The following is a 22,601-nucleotide window of genomic DNA, read 5'->3' as shown; positions in this document are numbered from 1 at the left end:
ATATGTAAGTACGATACCTATCACAATTAGTTGCTAATAAGTGCTATTTACAGCAAATGAGGTATGGCAAAAAGAAACACTTGAAAAAATAGTGAAGGCGATTTATTTTTGTTACTACTTAATATGTACTCTTTTGCTAAAAAGGTTTCATTTTCTTTTTTGCTAGAAATCCTGTTCGCCGTACAAATTGCTTTCTTTCCTGATGATGTTTCTTCATTTTTCTATTATTTTCGGAGTCTGATTTCTTGCCTCTCATACTAAACTTCATTTCGCGATTACCTCCAAAGTTGGTGACCATTGTTGAAAAGCTCTCTTTTGCTAAACGATCTCCTAAGCTGGCTTTGCTAACTCGTGATAAACTTTTTAGAGTATGTGTTGTTCTAGGCGCTTTGTTTGATACATTAACAGTCTCCTCGGCTAATTGGGAATCATCCTCTTTTCTGGAGTTGTTTCGAATTATTTTATGTTGCTTCTTAACTTCCTTAACCCATGATCGGTCTTCATCAGAACTATCGCCGTCACTAGTGTCGTAGAATTCCATATCAGAGTCTTTATCTTCCGTTTCTTCCACCTGAGGATAATAAGTAAGTATGAATGCTTTATTAACTTTAAAGATAAAAAACTAAATGTTCCTCATCCAGAAATGAAGAATAGTAGATTTTCATGAAAAATATGCTTAGTTTTGAAGACTTAATGTAAACTTGTATATAAATGGTGATATTTTTTTACCTGCATAGATTCAGTTTCCACTTTCTTTTCCTTGTTTTTATCTAGCCTAGACAAAACTGGATTGAGTAAGCGATATTCTTCAGCTGCTCTGTCCACCTCAAAGTCAGGGTTTTCAAACAATGCCTATAAATAAAATAAATGTTTTAGTGGCAAAGAATAATCATGATTGATAAAATTATTTATTAAAAGCGATGCCCACCTTGAAACGGTCATCTTTAAGAAGATTAGCAGATTGCTTCTTCTTCTTCCCGCCATCTTCCATAAGTTTGGAAGCCAAATCCCTGTTAACTTTGGGTAAGTTATCTTCAACTTTTAATCTGGATGGCCTCTCTTGTTCAATCTTTTCTCTTATCTTACGTTTCTTATACTGTTCGAACGCAAATGGATCCGCAATAGATTTCGCTCTCTTGTATAATCTGACATCTACAAAGTATCTGTAATTGAAAATAGCTTAGTAAGATCAGTAACATTCTGTAAATAACAATATTTAAATCGAATAGTACTTACCCATGCATGTATGCTCTTAATAGATTTGTTCCTAGTAAATGGTCTAGGCCTAATGATTCTAATTCTTGTTTAGTGATGAATTTGTAATCATCATAGACTGTTTGTGATGCTGAGCTCTCCAATTCCTCAGTCAAGTTATCTAAGAAAGCACACCATCTGGGAGCAGGACCTGGGAAAAGAATTATCGTCATAAGGTAAGCATAAATGAAGTGTATTTCACTTTGCAGTTTCATTTTAAACAAAATACTGATTAATTATTCTTTAATGTTACTTTCTTAGTGCACATACCTAGAGAAGGAATATAATATATTTGCATTTTTTGGTCCTCAACAGCCATCATATTTAGTCCTGTGTTTGGTATAACACATAAATCATTGAAATCAACTGATGATTCAATACTTGTGTATTGTTTGCCCTAAAATAATAGTTAAAATTAATAAAATTATACAAACATTTCATTTGAATACAACATTTTCTATGGTATTGATAAACATACTGTATTTTTATCCCATATCTTCACAACAGTAGAGTCCATGGAATATACATAATTCATTGATTTATGAAATTCTAATTTCTTGATTGGCATTTCATTCATGTGGTCTTTAACAAGAAGAGGTTTGCTTGATCTGATATCATACAACAGCACATGGCCTGTAGATGTGCCTACACCCATCCTGAGGGGACCATCAAACTTTGCAGCTGTTATAGCAGGCAATTTGTCATTCCTGTAAGTTAATAAAAAATGAATTATAATAAAAATTAATTTGTTACCGAGTTAACAATATTCTTTTAATATTTCACAGATTATTATTATCCACCTGTATTCTGAATCTGTACAGTGCATTGCACAATCTAGTATTCCCTGTCTAGCCTTGGTCCGAGGATCCCATGCCTCCACATGGCCAGATTCTGTTCCAAGCATTAATAATCCATGTTCTTCATTGACTGCACAGCAATTTATTTCAGTTGCTTTTGTGACATATGGTGCCAAAAACTGCCCTATTTCTAAATTTAATCTGTACACTTCCTGAAAAGAGAAAGCATTTGAATACAGTGCAAATAGTTATCATTTAAGCAATAGCTAATAACTTGTTTACATACTGATGAGGCACCAACTACGAAAAGATCGCATGATGGCCGATGGTATGCAATGTCTCTTCCGAACCGGGGTACTCGTAAGCGATAATGACGTCCATGGCCCACATGGAATTCAACATAACGATCACATTGTAAAAACACAATCTGAAAATGTACATAAATTATTTTTAAATCCCTTTTGATATTGTCAAACCGCTTTATACTTTTAAAAAAGGTATAATTACAACATTTACAACTGTTTCAAACCTTTGAGTAATCTTCACTCAATATTTCGAAAGTTACTACTTCAGAGTCTAGACACCGTTCAAACTTTAGGGACAAATTATTGACATCGTAACATTTGATCCTTGGTTTATAGATGCCTGCAGCCATTATGTATTGCCCATCCTTAGATACCCGTAAGCTGGTGCTTACACCTGGCATATCAAACTCTTGAATCAATTCAATTCTTCGCCTCAGGTCAACATTTTTTTTCAATAGTGCGCGTTTCTTTCTTTCTGTTAGCCACTTTAAATAAGAAATAACAAACGTTATTAAAAATATAATAATTTCAGAGATTAATATAATGTAGTTGAGGTTATTCAGAATAAAAATACTCACATCGGGTAAAGATTTTCCAACGCTGAGATTGTAGATCTTAACGTTATCTATTTCAGACAACTGCATAGTGATCGCATATAGTTTTCTGGATAAATCACAATTCTCTGGCCTGTTATTCAACAATATTTCTTAAAAACATGCTTCTTTGTTTTGACTTTTGTCATGACAGATGACATCAGTGACATACATGTAACATCGATATATATGTACTACGTACTATAGTTCGGCCATTCAGAGAATGCGTTCCTGACACGTCGCGATTGAACTGACGACGTAACTTTGCAATGGCGTTGCAGTTACGATAAAAATATTTTTGCTGGTTGTTTACCGTTTTAACAATTGAGGAGCATTAAAACAACATTATTATATCAATAATCAATGAATGTTATAATTTTGTGCCAAACTGAGTGTCAAATAACTTGGTAAACAATATTTTTCTAAATCTATACTGCGCTATTACAAGGTTATGTCAGCGGTTTATATTTTGTAGTGCTGTGCTAAAAATAACAGGCAAGTATCGTAATCTGTTCTTATACAGTTATAATATAAAATAATACGTTTTGATTTTCTTTTTAAGAATTGGAAAATAATGGACTATAAGACTTAATTATAACGTTTATGAAATATAAAAATAAAACTATGACCAAACCGCATTTTTATACTTAGATTAAAAATGGTAACCCCAAATGGCGTTATGGGCCGCCATTTTGTGACGCTAAAACAGTCGTCCGTTGTCGTTTCGTGCGCATAGACCACGTTTTTCAAGTGTTTTCGATCTGTTTTTATTTGATTACCCGGCTTTTGTTAGACCGAGATATCAGGATTGATTCTGTTATTGATAATAATATAATTATACATGTAGGCGAAGATGATGATGAAGACACCACCTCCTCAAGCAAATCGGAGTCTGATTAATATTCTGTTCGCACATTCAATTCAATGTACTTGTAACAAAGAATAAATAAAACAATTTTATTATATGAATATTACCTTTTTTTGGTTTCCACTTAAATAACTAAAATATAAAACAAATGATTCCGCCAATTTAAAACGAAAATAATCTTAAAATAATGCGGCGGTTCATTTTGAAGGAACGGTAACGAACTCAGTGTTATGTTGTGCCCATCACTAGTCGTGACTAACTGATAGGTGTCAGGAACGCATTCTCTGAACGGCCGAAGTTATAGATAGAACGTTCCGAACAAAAAGCTTACCACACTGAACTGCACTGCAGACTATGCAGTGCCCAAAATGGCAAATCAGAGCGATTTTGACACCTGCGTCAGATGGATGTCTATGAAACTACAATTATAAAATAGAAAATACATATCAAGGTATAAACTTACACATATAAACTATTCGAGAGTCAAGTTAGTAAAATTACACGCTGTTCATGCTATTACAACGCTTGTATATCATACTTTTCATTTACAATTCAATTTTACAAATATGCATTAATTTGTTCCCGCCCGCCATCTTGAATTATGGATTAAGAAAATCGTGCAGAAACAGATGTGCCATAAAACTAGCAGTAGGTAAAATATCAATGAAAACAGACTTTACTTTGTCATGGTATGTTCTTACTTTCAAGAAAAAATAATTAAAAAATCAAGGTTGTCTGTAAGAGATCGCTTTTAGCGATAAGACCGCCCATTGTGTCACCGACTTCAAAATTTTTGTTTGTTCTTGTTGTTTTTTTTTAATTGGTGTGCATAATAAAGAATATATCTATCTATCTATCTATTAAATTCGCGAAAATTTGTGATAGCCCTCTTAAGAAAAAAAACATCGTAATTAATATTAAAAACCCTAAAAATAAATTCCTGGTTTTAATATATTACATGATTTTGCATTCAATTAGATATAAATAAACTTTTTGATATATTACATGATTTTGAATTCACTTAGATATAAACTTTTTGAGTAATGAAAAATGTAGGCAAAATACGAGCGACACTTCTGCAATTAACATCAATGAGGATGACTACATGTCACAATACGTCAACGAAATGTCAGCAGACGACATAGCGGGTAAATTATTTGTATGGATTCTATTCTATTCTATTTTTGTATATGGCAATCCGTGTCGATGTCAATTTCGACGATTCTGCCAATGACAAGTGGGATGAGAAGCAAGAAGTGCTTTTAATTAAAATAAATTTAAAAATATATATATATTGATTTAAGATGGTGCTGTGGCCGATCTTGTGTAACTTAATGTGTTAGTAGGACGGCACTGAAACAAACAGAAATATATTTACATATATAAAAACAACAACAAAATGTTAGTAACACATAACATATAATATATACCACAACCATACAAACTGTGGCCTAAATATAGGCCACAATTTATAATTTAATATTGTTTTGATTAATGAACATCAACAGCATCTGGAGCAGTTCTGGACAGGAGTGGGATAGGAGGGAACGGAAGTTAGTCGGGAGAGGAATTTTAAGTTTTTGGAGACGACCATATAAATCAAAGGATGAGTTGATAGGACAGTCAAAAAATATATGGTCCAGGGTACCTTCATCCAGTCCACACTCGCAGAGGGATGAATCCTGCACCCGAATTTTGCGCAGAAAGACCGGTGTACAGCAGTGACCTAACCGAATTCTGCACATGACTGAAATTACCCGTTTAGGGTATCTTTTGAAATTTGAAAACCACGGTTTTGGTTTTACAACCGGTTGAATGGCGAAATAAGAGCTACCCTTCCTTTTGCCTGAGATGTTCCACCATTCCTGCCACGAGGTCTCAAGACTCAATTTAGGGAGGTTTAGCAGGTCATGCCCTTGAAGGGAGAAGTGTGCAAGATCAGCGGACTCAGATGAACACGCATCTTTGGCCAATGCATCGGCACATTCATTGCCCGCTATACCGCAGTGGCTAGGGATCCAGACTAAGTGTACTTCTTTCTCTTGCCTAGTGCAGGAGAAAAGGGACTTTTTAATATCCAGGACAATAGGACAATGGAGTTTAGTTCTAAAGGGATTCTGGGATATGGCTTGGAGACAGCTAAGGGAGTCAGTAAAGATAACTCCACAGCTAATCTCATGGGACTCTATAAAACGACAAGCTTCCAATAGTGCCACACACTCGCCTGTAAATACTGAAGACTCCTTCGGACATCTGAATTTCAAAATTATTTTAGAGTTCTGATAGTAAACCGCGGCTCCAGTACAGCCACCATTTGATTTGGAAGCATCCGTGAAGAACTTTTGAAACCCAATCCATCGTTCACCCAAAACCGCATTAAAGGCCGAATTTGCAGATGGGGAGTTTTTGGATATGCCAATGTTATAGAATATTTTAGGGGTGAAGCAAAGTACTTCATAAGGGTAATTAAATAAAGGAAGTCTGGGATGTGGAGCAATGGGGGATTCTAAATTTTGAAAAAACCGATATGCTTTTAGGAATAGGGGGATTTCTTTGTGTTCCCAATATTTGGAGCTGTGACAAAGAGTGTCAAGCTCTCTGAGTTTTGGGATGAGGGGGTGAGATGACTTGGGAATAACCCTGGATAGGAAACGGGAAGCGAGGTACTGACGTCTCAGGGCTAAAGGAGGTTCAGCGCATTCGACCTGCAAGGCGTTAATAGGCGACGACTTCATGCAACCTGAGATGATTCGAAGGCATTGAGACTGAATCCTATCTAAACCGGCCAAGGCACCTTTGTTGCTTGGAATCACCAAGTGTGACCCATAGTCCAGGATACTGCGGACTAAGGCATTGTAGACCAGTTTCATAGTGAAGGGATGGGCCCCCCACCAGACACCAGCGAGAGCTTTTAGGATGGAGATTGCTCTTTCGCATCTTTTGATCAAATAATTAAAGTGGTGAATCCCGGATAATTTTGAGTCTAAGAAAACGCCTAAAAATTTTGATTTGTTACCTATGGGAATATCTTGTCCTTGAATGTTAACTGAGACCTGAGGGATCAGTCGTTTTCGGGAAAAAATCACTACCGAGCTTTTTGGGGCGGATAACGAGAGACCATGGTCCAAAAGCCATGTGTGCAGAGAGTCCAGGGAGAGACAGAGAGATGAGGCAGCGTCCGTAATAGATGGATTAACTACATACAACACTAGATCGTCAGCGTATTGTAAAAGGTGGCAGTCAGCATTAAGGCAGGAGCCAATGTCTGCTGTATACAGGTTGTATAGTAGGGGGCTTAGAACTGAGCCTTGGGGAAGGCCCTTCCACGTCTGTCTCACCTCAAATACCTCCCCCTGCACTCTGAGCATCAAAGAGCGAGACATGAGAAGTGCGCATATACATTGTACCATCTTACCCGGAATCCTCAGCTGTTGCAATTTTTGCCTGAGAACTGGAAGAAGGACGCTGTCGTATGCGGAAGAGATGTCAAGGAAAGTGGCTACAGCGGATTCATTTTTGGAAAAGGCTGTACGGATATCAGTAACCAAAATTGCCACACTGTCCATGGTGCTAAGCCCCTTTCTAAAGCCAAACTGACTACTCGGCAGTAGATCCCTAGACTCCACCAACCACTCAAGTCTATTTTTAATTAAATGTTCCAATATCTTGGCCAACACTGAGGACAAAGCAATTGGTCTAAGGCCATTCGGATCATCAGCAGTCTTGCCGGGCTTCAAAAGGGGAATTACTATCTGAGCTTTCCACTGTTCAGGAACCCAACCAAATTGATAGCAATAATTTATTATTCCTAAAAAATATTTTTTTGCTTCAAAACCAAAATGAACTGCAAATGAGTACGGTATGCCGTCTATGCCTGGGGCGGAATCCCTAACATGACGTAATACCGTATCAAGTTCCTCTAACGAAAATGGTTCATTCATAGGATCATCCACAATATTTACAGGCGGGAGCAGAAGTTCTGAGGAAGAAGGAACATAGGCTGGAGCTATTTTGTCAAAAAAGGATTCAGCAGTTTCTCTCGAGATAGGGGAAGAGATAGATGGGGAGCAGCCTCGCCTGAAACGATTAATGCTCTTCCAAACTGCTGAAATGGGAGTGGAAGGGGATAGAGAAGTGCAAAACTTAACCCAACCGCGGCGTTTCTTCTTGCGAAGAAGCCGCCGAGATTGAGCTAACACTCGTCTGTACCGTATAAGATTGTCGCTATTCATCGCATCATTGTACTGTTTTTCGGCCTCTTTTCTTTCTTTAATAACCGATGTGCATTCTTGATCCCACCACGGGGGTGACGGGATTTTATTTCTGGCACAGTTGCGCAACGGAAAGGTAGAGTCTGCGCTTGAGGTAATGGCCGAGATAAAGCCATCGTAGCAGCTCTTAGCATGGCAGTGACCAGAAGAATCTTGAAAACTTGAAGTTAAATTTGGAAGCATACTAATTTTCTCCTCCAGTAAAGATGCAAACCTCGACCAATCAGGTTTGGACAAGTTGTACTTCAATAGTGGAGGAGACGTTTTCTCTAAAAAGGTTTTATTAATTAAAGTTACAACAATGGGGTAATGGTCGCTACCATGCGTCAGAGTAGTACATTCCCAATGAATTGATGCCGCCAACTCTACTGAACAGAATGTGAGGTCTACACAACTCTTTTGCTGTCCTGGAAGGGATCTACGAGTAGGGCTACCATCATTTAAGATGCAAAGGTCAAAATCATCCAAGATTTCTACTAAACCTTCCCCAAACGAATCACAACGATTGGAACCCCATCTAAAGTGGTGACAGTTGAAGTCACCCATGACGAGCACAGGTCCCACTATGTTATTCAAAATGTCCCTAATGGTGGTTAAAAACCTACGCTGAGGATGGGAAATATACACGGATAAAACAGTGATACCCTCAATTCTACACGCAACTATATTCATATCACCATCCAGAACCGGAAGAGTCAAGGTGGAGAGGGGGACACGATTATTAACAAGGAGAGCCGACCCTCCATAGCCATCAGATCTGTCACATCTGAGAATATTAAATAGTGGTATATTAAAACTGAGACTCGGGGTGAGCCAAGTCTCAGCTACAGAGCAAGCCAGAGGCTTGAATTTATTGAGGAGGAATATGAGGTCGTGCTTTTTATGCCACACGCTCCTCACATTCCATTGAAGGAATACTTGGCGAGGCGCCATTTCTAATATTTGATAAAAGGTTAGTTAGTTGGTAGGCAACGTTGGACGGTAATTGGGTATTATTGGTGGATAGAATTGTAGAAAGAAGTTTAATAAGTATATCTATTATTGAGGAAACATTACTATCAATGAATGGGTTATTCAGAGCGCAGCCATCAGGCTGTGAAGGTGCAGGGGAGTTAATAATCTGCTGATGGGCAGCTTTATCATAAGAGGGAGATAGAGGGGCATGGGTCTTTGGCTTAAGGAAAACAGTTTTGCGGTATGACTGAGTGGGGACGGGAATAGCTTTTGCAGCATTAGCATAATTGCGAGAAGTAAGTGGGACAGATTTGCTAGCTTCAGCATATGAAAGGGACTTCTCAGCCATAACCGTCTTAATGGCCTTCTGTCTACCCAACTCGGGGCATGATTTGCTATTTGCAAAATGATTCCCCGAGCAGAGCACACAGAATGCCTCCGCCTCAGAAGTGCTGCAACCATCACCAGGGTGATCATGGCCGCACTTACTGCAGCGAGGCTTGGACCGACACACTAGTTCCACATGACCAAACCTGCAGCACTTACGGCACTGGATGGTGGGATAAACATATTGCTGAACCGGAAGGGAGGTGTAACAACAAAATACTCTTTGAGGTAATACTTGGCCATCAAAGGTAAGTACACATGTCTCTGTTGCCTTGAATACAGTCACTCCATCAATAACTACTTTCCTGCTTATGCGACGAACTTTCAGGATTTCACCACAACCTGAAGGGACCTGCAAGTATTTTTGGGCTTCCTCTTCATTTAAATCTGTGGGAACACCAGTCACAACACCCATCCTAGTTATATTAAAAGTGGGGATAGAGGCAACATAGCAGTTCTTATGTAAAATGCTGTTGATAATAAATGAGTTTGCATCCTGAGGGGATTTAAACTCTACAGACACACGGTTCCTACCAACTTTTTTAACACCATCACGGACAACATTGGTAATGTTATGTTTTTGTAGGAATATTCCGAAAGTAACAGGGTGTAGAGAGGTACCGGCGTTAGGCTGGGGCTCCAATCGAGAGACATGAACGATAAAAGGTGCCTTATCAGTAGCAGAGTACCTGCTGCGGCCAACTAGGTTTCTTTGTTGTTTTGATGGCGGGGTTGACACGCCAATGTTGGCATCATCTCCGGAGCGTTTCCTGGTATTCGAGGTTGATAGGGTCTGGGAGTCCGCGATGCTGCAAGCAACATCAGCGAGTTGGGAAAGCGGATAGTTGGGGGAAAGTGGAGCATATGCAGAGATGTCGGGAGGATCGGGATCGGGGGGTTTATTTTGATCCATTATGCTTGTAAAAAACTGGTTAGTTACCGAAATAACAACACACCACTGGTAACAAACAAAAAGACAACACACAAACACAAAACTAAGTCACAAAAGTTCACCAAAACACTTAAAACAGCTGAAAATTCTAGGCACACGTGCTAATCAAAGACACTCTGTGGCGAGAATCCGACCATTTGTATGGATGTTCTTGTCTATCGCTAGAATATATGTCAATGACATGTAATGAGTGAACGTTAATATACCACAGATAGAAAATTATTAAGTCCCCCCACACTGATCACACTACTCCTCAGCGACTGCGAATAACTTAGCAGGTAGAGTCTGTCTATAATGAAGGTAGAGTGTGGCTAAAAATGCCACAATGATATATTTTAACACAACTACGAAAGATTAGGCGGTATGGTCGAAAAACTTTAGCCTACCATGTGCCATGTGGGTAAATAATAAAATTGACACTGACGTAATGTAACTGACATGACAGATTTGGTTCTGAAATTCTGAAAGAATATTGTCGCAGGATTAGAATTTAAAACTCGCACATGCTTGATAATTAAATATAAATACGAAATACTTTGTACACTGCAAATTCCGAAGAGCTAATGAAATGGCATTCAAGAGGTTGAGATTCTTCTGATGGACCCACGAGTGTATCTATGCAAACTGTGGTGAACAGGTTAAATTTATTTCACCGTCGGCTTAGCTTTTGTAAAAATAAGTTTTTCACGTGCTGAAATTGATAAAAACAAAATAACCATGGCAGGAAAAAGCAAAAAAATACAATTACCCAAATCGGTTTTGGATATGAAGTTCATGAAGAAAACAAAAGAGAGAATAGAAAAAGAAATAGAAAATACACAAGACCTTGATAGTTTATATTCTAATATAATTACAAATGAAATGCGGAGTGCTTCTGGTAACTTTATATCAGAGTCTAGCTTCATATTTTGTGAAACAATGCTCGAAGGCAGGCTATCGTTTAAGGGTATGAACCCAGAGATTGAAAGGCTTATGGAGCTAGAGAATGGTGCCAAAACTGAAGATAACAGTGGTGAAATGGTGAAAGATGTTTCGGATGATATTCTTGCTAAGAAAATGGAAAAGTTCAATAAGATGAAAAGGCCAAGCAATAGTCCAGTTACTGAAGTAACTAAGAATAAAAGACGGAAAGAAAAACACATACAGAGTGATGAAAATCTGTAGACCAATAACAGGTATTAAAAAATAAAATGTTTTTTGTACCTCAATGTATTTACTAATTGTTGTGTATTTCCATTTGTGTACACAACAAACTGCCCGTAATCAATCCATCGAAAGTTAAACTCTATCCAAAGGTTGTCAGATGCTTTTTAGTTAAAAGACTGTCTATCCTTACTAATATTATAAATCGGAAAGTGAGTTTGTTTGTTTGTTTGTTTGTTTGTTCCGCTTTCACGCCGTAACTACTGAACCGATTGCTTTGAAATTTTGCAGACGTAAAGTTAGAAGTCCGGATTAAATAATAGGGTACTTTTTATCCCGAAAAAAATAGATATTCCCGAGGGAAAACAAAAATATTGTTTGCTTGATGGATGGATTGTAGATGGCGCTGTGTGTCGTTTAAAACAAGGTAATATATTGCAAACGAATATAAACATGTAAATTTAGAAGCTAAATGATACGATAATGAATCCCCGAAAATGAGGAATTCCCGAGGGATGATGTACAATTTGTTTAATCGTCTAAACTGTTTTTTTTTACATCTACTTATATATTGCAAACGAATATGAACATATAAATTTAGAAGCTAAATGATACGATAATGAATCCTCGAAAATGAGGAATTCCCGAGGGATGACGTACAATTTGTTTTATCATCTTAACTGTTTTTTTTACATCTACTTATCCTGAAATAACTATAATTCAACGAATTACTAATTGGTATAAGTATTAGTTAAGTTATTTAGTTCTTGAGGTATGCGATAGATGGCGCTGGGTGTTTTTAAAACGTGGTAACGATGTGTTTTTAAAATACGTAAGAAGTGGAATGATAGCTTTTTAAAACGTGGTGACGTTGTTTTTTTTAAGATACGTAAGAAGTGCAATGATATCTCGCGCTTTAACCTGTAGCTCATCGTATCCAGCGTTACATCGCGCTTCTTAGATTTTTCCGTGGGAATGAGAAGTTTTCTTATAGTTGTGATTTATACCGCAATATAACCGAATTCCACGCGGGCGAAGCCGCGGGCGGAAAGCTAGTCTATAATAATATCTTACATTGTTTTTAATAATGTTATGCTATCTATTGTTTTACAGAACATGAGCTGGCTATCTGAAATTGTATGATGGTTTACACGGGCAACTAAAGTATTGCCATATTGAGGCAATGGATGTGCTGAATCATTGGCACTCCCTTAGCTACATTCTGAACCTTGTTGTATATGAAAAATATTGTATTGTGAAAATATGTAAAACATGACTGTAAGATGTAAAATAAACAAACGTCTTTCTAATTATAATCTTTTATTGTTAATAAATATATAAGTGGCTGTATGCATGTTTTTGAAACAGTAAGTTCTAAGTCAGTTTAAGTCAACAGTGAGAAAATTTCATAATTGTTAGATTTATAAAAATATTAATTAATTAGTACTTAGGATGGGAAGTTAATTATTTTGTCAGTTCTTTTATCACTCATCCTGACATGATATTCAGCATGTGGTTCACATGTCAGTCAAGACCTTGCTGCATAAGGTTATGGAGATCTCTGAAGGCAGCGCCGAGGCGACCTTGAAGTGTTTGTCTTTTCAGCAAAAATGCACGCACATCAAGCAGTAGCCGATGTATCTGCATACATTTAGCATACCGCTCCTCACGAGGAATGTCGACACCCAGTGTCCGCACTGGGGCACTGACATTTGCTCTCACCACAGATGAGAAGTTACGTACTATTAGTCTCAAGGCATTACATCCACATTGCATATATCTACAATTTAAGAAAAAAGGGAATTCAATATATTATTCTTAATTTCAATTGGTAAAAACATTGATCAATACTAAGTATACTTACGATTCATATTTGCTTTGCAACAATTCATATATCTTGGGCAGCATTAAAAGGCATATATCTAAATTCCACAATGATCTGCAACAAAACATACTACTTATAGGAGGCAAGCACAAAAAGGGGAAATTCTATTAGCATACTGAAAATGGACATTTTGACCTTAACATGATAATAGTACTTACGGTCTATGTGCCATAACATTGAGTATGTCAAGTATGACTGAAGTATCTTCAAGAGCTATAACAGACTCCAATGCAGATCTCAGACTTTTATTGACTCGGACGGAATGAAATATCTGGAAAGATAGAGAATATGTAAGAATAAAAATACAACCAAGACCACTGAACTAACTAACACTCGTACCGCTCTGGCCTGGAACTGGGTAATCCTTCTTTGAATCATAATAATATTCGGTTTACCTATAAATTAAATGCTCTAGAAGTTGGTGTGAGTGTGGTACCTGTAAGGCGCGCTGGCGAGCAGTGAGCACGGCCATCATGGAGTCGTGTCCGCGCATCATGACGCCCAGCACCTCCTGCTCGCTGGGCTCGGCGCCGCCGCCCCGCGCGCCGCGCCGCGCCATGCCGCCCGCGAGGCCGCGCTGTAACACAATACATGCTTTATACCTCTACTCTGCGACCTAGCGTTTTACGAGGACTATATGACATCATATAGTTTAACCTAACTGCCCGACTGACGTCAGCGATTTCAGTAGTGTTAACAGGCATCTTCGAATGCGCTAAGTTTTTCTAAAGAATTGTTTCTCGATAGTTTAACAAAAACACACCATGAATAATTTCATACTTACGGGTAAAAACTCATCGAGATCAAGACCCACAGGTCTGTCTGTGGTGTAAGGTACGAACTCCGGCTCAGGCTCGGCCTCTGGCGTCTCAACACTGCGAGAAACTACCACGTTTTCTCTAGTAGCAGTCTCTACTCTTCTTCTGGAAATATATGTAGTTTTATGAGCATTGAGCATATTTAATAAAATAATCAGCAATACCTATATAAGTAATCATTAACTTCATACCTTGGAGTTTCACTAGGAGCTCTCGTAAATGATAGAGATCTAGGCCCTAAGGTTGGTGGCCCTAATGAAATCTCACTATTACTTGGTCGGAGGTTGGTGCTAGCTGCAAAAGTAATAGTAAGCATTACTTTCAAAAACCTACAAAAATTCTCATCAAAACCAATATTTACAAAAATAAATATTTTCTAAACTTACACAAATCTGTGGTAGACTTTGTTTCTTTGTATGAATTGTGTCGATTAAGCGAGTTTGCCGTGAGCGGAGTGGCGGTATAATCTCTTAATGATTGCGCTGATGTGAATGCATTATTTTCTTTTGTGTTGTCCGTCACCCCTGATTAAGCAAATAGCATTGTTTAACTTTATGTAAATTACACCTTCAATATGTAAAACATAATGCAATGCAATTAGGTACAGTTATATGAAAACTATTTTCCTCAAGAAAGTTGTTTGGAGTGATCGCTTTCAAAACCTGTCTACTATTCACCCAGTTTTGCTAAATAAGCATAATACACAGTGGCGGATCTACTGTAGTGGATACTTTTGGCGTGCCCAGAAACCTAATTTACTTGTACTATACCCCATACAATACTCCCATATCGACGGTTAACTACCAAGACCTCCTAACTGACATATTTTGACCAATTGGTTTTTTCGCGGATTCTATTCAAAAATATTGTATCTCATCTAATAGAAAAATCTTCTATTTATAATTCGTAATATTTCGGGCATTTTTACAATCATGGAATTATCTACTAACTTTACGAGTGCGGACTTTGGTGGCTTTTTTGTGCCTCTACTGAAAAGTTTTGACATATTGAGTTAGGAGTTCTTGGTGGTTAACCGTCGACATGTACTACTTTACCCTTTAGTAGTTTCTTATTTACTACCCCCATATAATTCCTAACATAGACCATAAACACCCAATGTACTCCTCTTATATACTCCCTTATTTACTGCCACAAATAATGTATGATGAATTTTATGAATGTGCCTACATCCTTTTTGAGGGCTGGATCCGCCCCTGGTAGTACAGCATAAGAACAAAGCTCCCCCTGTCCCCAAAATAAAAAAAAATGATAGAAGTTGTTAGTTGCAGCTCAGAAATTAGAAGGGTTAATGCTCAAAACTAATGTAGAGGATCAATGAAGCCGGAAAATCTTACTGGTAAAACCTTCGGGTTTCTTTTCGAGAAGATTGTAATGTTCTTTAGTGGAAGTGGGGATGCGCGAGTAGTGGTCGGAGCGCTGTCGCTGCGGCGGCGAGGGCTGCGGCAGCGGGCGCGCGAGCGGCACCGGCTCGTCCAGCATCAGGTCGCGCAACGTAGTGTTCACCGCGGGCGTCGACACCGCCTTCTCTGTCATCTCGGGTGCTAACATACAGACATATTATTATTTGTTGTCATTTAGTTCATCATTATCATTACCCGATAAAATCATCATTGCCCGTGATAGAAGATTGAAATAAGGTATTCATCATTTTGTAGGAAAACTAATCAATTAGGTACTTTACAGATAGTCAAAGTAAGTAATTATAAGCTGTCTATCCAATAAATTAGCTATGTTTGTAATGCGTGCGAAGTGTTAACTTGTGTTTGTATTTAACAATTTCTATCTAATAATGAATTTCACCTGTTATTGAATAATCTTCTGATGACAAACTGGTGGCTGGTGGAGGTGTGCGTGTTACTAGAAAAATATATAAATTGATGTGAGCAAATTTTAATGATAATTTTTATATGCATATGACATTTGTGTGGATGGGTTGTGGGTCTATGTTATCTACTCACATGCTCTAGAAGGTCGGAATATCTCAGTGTAGTCATTAAAATTGGGTATAACAGCACCTGAATCCTCATCTGCTTCAGTCCCTGAAGTAGATTCTTCAGCAGTCTTTTCATCAAGAAGAGTTGGTCTATGCATGACTGTGACAGATTAGAAAGGGTTGGATTAGTTTAGAACATTAAATGGAAATAAATACTACTATGACAATTCTAACCTTCTTTTGGTGGTTTTTCCTTTGAAAAGCTTTTGCGTACTGAATGGCCCTTTTGGAAAGGTGAAAGATCTCTTACAACTGGAGGAGATACAGGAGGTGGCCCACCAAAAGGATGCACTTTATTGAGATCAACAACTGATAGAACAACATAAGTTGAATGGAATGATCCAGCTATCTGTAATAGTAAAAGAAAATCATGTAAAAAATTCTTAAAATTAAGTTGAATTGATTTTAGGATGAATGGCAGTTCACTTACTAATTGTGTTTGTGCAACAGTGATATCATTAATCTGACCCCAATGTCCATGAACAGTGTCAAACACTCGGGCTGGTTCCCATCCAACGACATGCAACCCATCGTTAGCACAACCAAGCAATGTTGCACCATCATCACTAAACACCATGTGTCTGAACAATGGAAATAACACATTAAGCTACACTTAGCTGTAACAAACTAAGCAAATGCAATGCAACTTGCAGTAATCATACCTAATAGATGTGTTGTCTTTTTCAAACTTGGATACTAACTGGAACTTCTCCATGTCCCAGAAATTAACAGTTCTATCAGTTCCACAGCTGGCCAGTAGAAACTCATGAGGATGAAATTTGACACAAGTCACTGCTGATGTGTGCTCCATAAACTCTTGAAGGACTTTCCCAACACGCACATCCCACACTTTGACTAAACCTGTAAGTTAAGTAATTAATTGAGTAATACAAATCTAATTTTTCTATCATTCTTATGAGATAATGTTTTCATTTAAACATACCATCTTCACAAGCAGATGCAATCCATTGTCCATCAGGACTAAACTGAAGGCTGTTGACTGCGAGGCGGTGGCTAGAGTAAGTAACAATACATCCTCTCTTTCTTGTATCCCATAGCTTAACATTACTGTCACATGAGCCAGTTGTCAGGTAATCACCATACGGATGAAAGTCCATACATTTGATAGCTCCTTTGTGTCCAGTGAATGTTCTTAACAATTTAGCTGCTTCCAAATCCCATATTTTTAAAGCACCTGTTTGTGATCCTGCACAAACTAAGTCTTCAGAATGACCGAAACACACACATTCTACAGGAGTTGTATGTCCACTTAAACTCTGAAATATTTAGAAAATATGTAGGTACCTAAGAATTTTAGTACAAAATATCATGTAAACCATTAGCAATTTGACCAACCATAAGGCAACTCTGTCTTCCAATAGCCCACAAATTAACTTTTTTGTCATCGCCACCAGTCGCCAGCACCTGATTGGACTTGTGGCCCATAGCCAGACAGTTGACATTTGCTTTGTGAGCAACAAATTCCTCTGCAAAGATAATTCACACAACATTTATAAAATTTCATTATGACGATCTTTGATATGGTAAAGTGCCTCATTAACTAAACATACGCAGTTTCCATGATCGTCGTACGCTCTCCATCGTAATTTTGATTCATGTGAATTCCATGTACGGAAAATGTAACCTTGTCGAACAAGATATTCGCTTTTAACTTAATATAATATTGACATCAAATTTTCATCATATATCTGAATATTTCACTGTTATAATTTACATATTTGTTTAAAGTCCTTATTTATTTGTGTATGGTTGGATCTTTCTCACAGTTTTCTTTCTATTCTTCACATCTGTCACAGAATTAAATGATCAGCAGCAGATAGACAGCAGAAGTAGTTTTCTGTCACTGTCATCATCTGTCATTGTATGCTAAGAGTAGAGAGGAACCAATTTGTATATTACAAAATAAATAATACGTAATGTTTATGTTTACGGTTATTTTAAAGTAATCTAAAAAAATACGATAAATCTTTAATATAAAAGTGCGTATGACCAGTATTGGATTATGTCCTATCCTCAATCTACCATGTTTAATCTTATTTCGATGCTATTTTTATTTACGTCTTCAGAGATTGAAAAGAAGAGTGTTTCAGAGTTCCTTATGCTGCTGCAATTAACTTTCCCGAATACCTTGCCGAGGAACTGTCAACAACAATCGGCCTTACATCTAGTAATCTGTGACATACATTGATTTTCGTTGGCAAGTTGTCACTATTGTCAGGCTGGAGTTTTTAGACTTTAAGAGAAAAGATAGACTTTGAATTACATGGGGAGAGGGGAGACGGCGATAAACTTATCTATCAATAGGTCATGTTATGAAACTATCAAAACAAACTGCTCTATGATTCTGAATGTAATATCTTAACACTTCATGGTGAAATATATTTGAAAATGGTCTTAACATGTAGCTTGCGAACTTTTTCCAAAATATTATCAACGAAATATTGCAAAGTGCGACATCTTCATTACATTCAAGGTCAAGAACCAGAACCAAAAATAAGAGAATATTTTTACTTTATTGATCATCAAGGGATGGTAAGCAACAATTCAATTTACCAATATAAATATAACTACCTTGCAATTCTTAACTCTAGTATAAATAACTAGTTTTAGGTAGTTAACTAAGATAATACAACATTTGAAAAATACAAATTGCAATGATAAGTATTGCTAATATAATGTTTAAAACTATGTATGCTTACTTTCTTTTTTCTATTTAGTTGTTTTTAGATGATTCTAAAATGAAAAACTTCACATCATGCTTCAAGGAAAAGAAGTTCTTACAGTTCTTTTTCAAGAGAATTCGCCTCAATAACACTGGAAGGTATCAAGAAGACTTTCCTTTCATCTCTTTATGTGGACGGGAGAGGAATTTTATACGCTGTGATGATGTCCCTATAGTTTATACTCACGTTGTTAATATTGATGATACAGATTTTTTATGTTATGGTTATGTAGGTGACCTAATGAAATCAAAATTTCAGCCTGATAAAATTTATATGCTTCCCAGCACAGGCAGAGTTTACCACCCCACTGACGAAAAGTATGGTGGTGTAGGATTAGTGAAGTCAAAGTTAGCAATAGAATTTAGTAAATATTTTCAGTTCAATAATAATGAAACAAATGCACCAACACACTTTACATGGCGAAACAACACATATGAACTAGATCAAGATTGGTTTCAGGAACAAGTTACAAAACATAAATTATCTATCAGGTCTGAATCAGACTAATTGAAACAGGAAATGACATTCTTGTGTAAGGTTTTATAGGTCATTAAATAAAACTACCACATTATGAACAACATTATTTATTTGGTGGTTTTAACAATAAATTAGTGAACAATATATGTATCATCATTATCACAGGATATAATTTATGGCGAATTAAAATGAACTTTTGTGATTGTGTACATACCCTTATAATTATTTAGATAGTATGTTTAAATATATTCTGATTATAAAATAACTATGTTGTTTCTTCTTTAGAAAAAGCTTGAAATGACCCTGGTTGTACCCAAGAAATACCTTGATTAGCACCTTCATTCGGTGGGGGAGTCTTAAGCATTAAATTTTTGACAGTATCATGAACATCTGGGTCATATGGCTTAAAAGTTATGTAATGCTTATCCTCTGTTGGTGGGTCGTCATATACATGGTCTATACTTAAAACCACACATTCTCTTACTTTCTCCATGAAAGTCTTTTTATTGCTTTTGTATCTGAAAATAATTTCATATTACATTTTCAGATAAGTAATGTGATTACGTTAAAATAATTACACAATGTGTGATACTTACGCAACTGAAGCCTCTACATTTGCAGGTGCTTTTACATTCAAGTTGTGAAATATTGAATAAACATATTTCAGTATTTGCCAAATGTGGTTATATTTCCTATCCCATTGTGGAAAAACCTCTCCCAAGTATAAAACACCAGTTTGAGCATCAATAGCTGGGTGGTATATGTTTGATGTAAATGTCACAACCTGGGAATCAGAATTTCTTGCATTAATCTATTCAATTATGAGACAGTAAGTATTGGGTATGATTTTCTAGTAATACTTACAGGAACCTCTTCATCTGGAAACTTGTCTGGCAAAGTTATAGTAAATCTAAAAACACCTCCTTCATACAAACCAGCTCTTACAAAAATAACACCAAACCACACTGGAAACGATTATGAAATTATTATTAGGGAAGGTTTTTCATTCATGACTGTTATTTTTATATAAGTCAAGTTTAAATGAATTGTGCCATACTTACAAAATGAGTTCTCATATGATGGAATTACATATATTCCTTGCAGGTTTTCTGTTTGTAACATACGACTGAAAAGGGAATAAATTCTAGTTAATCATTCATTCGGTATTGTGATGTGAACTTAAGCTGTGATGAGGAAACTTTTAATTACTTCTTAAATTAGCACAGCTATAACATGACATTGTACTTACTATTCTGCCATAATCACATATTCTTGGTGAATTATGGAGTATAACTCTCTAGTTTCTTTAACATTATTCTTCATCTCGTCATTCATAATAAAACAAACAACTTTTCCTTATTGTACGCTATTTCCACATTCCACAAAAATATTTATCTTGAAACTTAAACCATTAGTGTCAAGCAGGGGGAGGACAGGACACTCCGTACATTTTGACAGCTAAGTAAACGAAGAGTCGCCACCTTTTATTTGGCCCGGAAACTATTTACTATCTAAAAGATACCTTAAATTACCAACAGATGGCACTACACTATAATCGATTTTGTTTGTTAATATAAAATTATTTATGCAATATTAATTAGAGAAAAGTATGAGGAAAATATTAGACACTTTAAAAAAAGATATAATAGGCGAATAAATTAAATACGGTTTAAAAAAGCACAAATATCAAATTTCATCTAAAAAGACCTGGGGTCAGTATTCCAAGTAACTTAACAAAACCGATCATAATAATATCAATATGGCGGTTTTTTGCATTCCGCATACACGCGTAAATAAAAAGTAATATATAATAATTATTTGTTTTCCTTCGACCTTTTACTATATTAACGATGACATTTTCTATTAGGGTAAGTAGCACCATGTAACTATAACGATAACCAATGTTATAGTTATATGGTGCTACTTACCCTAATAGAAAATGTTATGAATATGATGCATAATTATAATATTTTTATAGCTATAGCTATGTAGGTAGTTCGGGGCCAATTTAGAGAAAGATGGCGCATTGTCAAATTGGGTTGCAAGAATAACACGTGAGTGGGCTCTCTTTTCCCTATATATTACTTTACTCTTTGGTGTCAAGCATCAATAAATGTCAACGTCAATTTTTAAGCAATAAAAACCGTAATTTGCCGCTCTAAATTGCAGATAACCGTAAATTTCTTACTAAAGTTCTTAGTAAGAATTAAGATGTCAGAAACTCTCATAAGATTCCATTTTGATAATGAAATTATGAATTAAATATTATTCCACTCCTTTCATATCCTAAATTCAAAAGTAATACTTTAAACTATTCGACACTAGATGTCTCAGATAGTCATATTCAATTTTCAATTGGATATTTTGGCCATAAGCATAGATGTAATATAATAAACAAGATTGCGCACGCTCGAAATATATATTTACGAAATTGAACTCTGTTCCAACGCAATAAGGTACTAAATTTGTTGCATAATACACAGAGGCAAATCCGAGCCGAGGGGGATAGTTAGAACGGAGGCCGTTTGTCTCTTTCTAACACCTTGCCAGCATAAAAAAATGTTGTGATCAACAGTTTTGTTTTGTCTTCCCAAAAAAACAATTGAATCACATATATTTTTATCTTATTTTAACAATTGTAAGTAACAAATTAATAAAAATCGCATTAATTTCTTATACGAATAAATTATTTATATAAATTATTATTCTTAAAACATAAACAACATAAGTTTTTATTTTGTTTTTTTTTTTTTTTTTTTTTTTTTTCTAGCGGTAACCCTGAACATTCTTGGCGCGTAATCAGCATTTAAAATTTTGTTTATATTTTTTGTATTAAATCAATTTAAACTATTTAAATGGTGAAAAAGTGTTGCGTTTATACCTTTAAAAGTGAATCCTATGGTGGTTGCAATATATCGTTCCACAGGTTAGCTAATAATAACATTTTCGTAAACCAAACAACTAGGGTGCCCATGAATTCTTGTAATGACTGAAAATATGGGTGATGGATTTTAAAACTGTTGTACTATTGTTATAGCTTCCCAAAAAATTAAGAAAGGCGACATAAATGGCTCAGCAGTCTATATATGAAGTAGAAATACAAAAAAAACAGTCTTCACTTCAAATCTTCCTGCTTTTA

General features: G+C 36.4%; 5 protein-coding genes across 7 annotated transcripts; 2 read left to right on the top strand and 3 right to left on the bottom strand.

Moving 5' to 3' along the window:
- Positions 1 to 85: 85 nt before the first annotated feature.
- LOC124645894 (nucleolar protein 10) lies at positions 86 to 4,167 on the bottom strand. Its single transcript, XM_047185869.1, has 11 exons — positions 4,149 to 4,167; positions 2,935 to 3,043; positions 2,581 to 2,841; positions 2,338 to 2,478; positions 2,055 to 2,263; positions 1,733 to 1,961; positions 1,525 to 1,651; positions 1,237 to 1,405; positions 929 to 1,163; positions 730 to 852; positions 86 to 571 (listed from the first exon to the last, which is right to left on the bottom strand). The coding sequence occupies exons 2-11, from the start codon at positions 2,998 to 3,000 to the stop codon at positions 137 to 139; spliced, it is 1,995 nt and encodes a 664-aa protein (XP_047041825.1). The 5' UTR covers positions 3,001 to 3,043; positions 4,149 to 4,167; the 3' UTR covers positions 86 to 136.
- Positions 4,168 to 10,813: 6,646 nt separating this feature from the next.
- Positions 10,814 to 12,834, top strand: LOC124645827 (M-phase phosphoprotein 6). Its single transcript, XM_047185749.1, has 2 exons — positions 10,814 to 11,556; positions 12,638 to 12,834. Exon 1 carries the CDS (start codon positions 11,099 to 11,101, stop codon positions 11,543 to 11,545), a length of 447 nt encoding a protein of 148 aa, XP_047041705.1. The 5' UTR covers positions 10,814 to 11,098; the 3' UTR covers positions 11,546 to 11,556; positions 12,638 to 12,834.
- On the bottom strand, positions 12,828 to 18,088 carry LOC124645823 (katanin p80 WD40 repeat-containing subunit B1). Of its 3 annotated transcripts, none has more exons than XM_047185743.1 (16): positions 17,813 to 18,088; positions 17,598 to 17,728; positions 17,185 to 17,518; positions 16,904 to 17,102; positions 16,672 to 16,822; positions 16,416 to 16,590; positions 16,264 to 16,341; positions 16,049 to 16,105; positions 15,583 to 15,789; positions 14,614 to 14,751; positions 14,419 to 14,521; positions 14,194 to 14,332; positions 13,846 to 13,986; positions 13,568 to 13,680; positions 13,389 to 13,463; positions 12,828 to 13,304 (listed from the first exon to the last, which is right to left on the bottom strand). In XM_047185743.1, the coding sequence occupies exons 1-16, from the start codon at positions 17,841 to 17,843 to the stop codon at positions 13,049 to 13,051; spliced, it is 2,328 nt and encodes a 775-aa protein (XP_047041699.1). In that variant the 5' UTR covers positions 17,844 to 18,088; the 3' UTR covers positions 12,828 to 13,048. The 3 variants fall into 3 exon arrangements, with proteins under 3 accessions (XP_047041699.1, XP_047041698.1, XP_047041700.1); XM_047185742.1 differs by having other exon boundaries at positions 16,207 to 16,341; positions 17,813 to 18,087; XM_047185744.1 differs by lacking the exon at positions 14,614 to 14,751 and having other exon boundaries at positions 16,207 to 16,341.
- Positions 18,089 to 18,449: 361 nt separating this feature from the next.
- LOC124645825 (UPF0598 protein CG30010) lies at positions 18,450 to 19,727 on the top strand. Its single transcript, XM_047185746.1, has 2 exons — positions 18,450 to 18,794; positions 18,980 to 19,727. The coding sequence occupies exons 1-2, from the start codon at positions 18,651 to 18,653 to the stop codon at positions 19,490 to 19,492; spliced, it is 657 nt and encodes a 218-aa protein (XP_047041702.1). The 5' UTR covers positions 18,450 to 18,650; the 3' UTR covers positions 19,493 to 19,727.
- On the bottom strand, positions 19,554 to 20,878 carry LOC124645824 (protein crossbronx homolog). Its single transcript, XM_047185745.1, has 5 exons — positions 20,712 to 20,878; positions 20,524 to 20,588; positions 20,327 to 20,427; positions 20,059 to 20,246; positions 19,554 to 19,980 (listed from the first exon to the last, which is right to left on the bottom strand). Exons 1-5 carry the CDS (start codon positions 20,795 to 20,797, stop codon positions 19,728 to 19,730), a joined length of 693 nt encoding a protein of 230 aa, XP_047041701.1. The 5' UTR covers positions 20,798 to 20,878; the 3' UTR covers positions 19,554 to 19,727.
- Between the last annotated feature and the right edge of the window lie 1,723 nt (positions 20,879 to 22,601).

Source organism: Helicoverpa zea, chromosome 3 (assembly GCF_022581195.2).
Source record: "Helicoverpa zea isolate HzStark_Cry1AcR chromosome 3, ilHelZeax1.1, whole genome shotgun sequence".
Lineage (NCBI taxonomy): Eukaryota > Metazoa > Arthropoda > Insecta > Lepidoptera > Noctuidae > Helicoverpa > Helicoverpa zea.
Note: the sequence above shows the minus strand (reverse complement) of the source record. Positions and strands in the feature narration are given on the sequence as shown.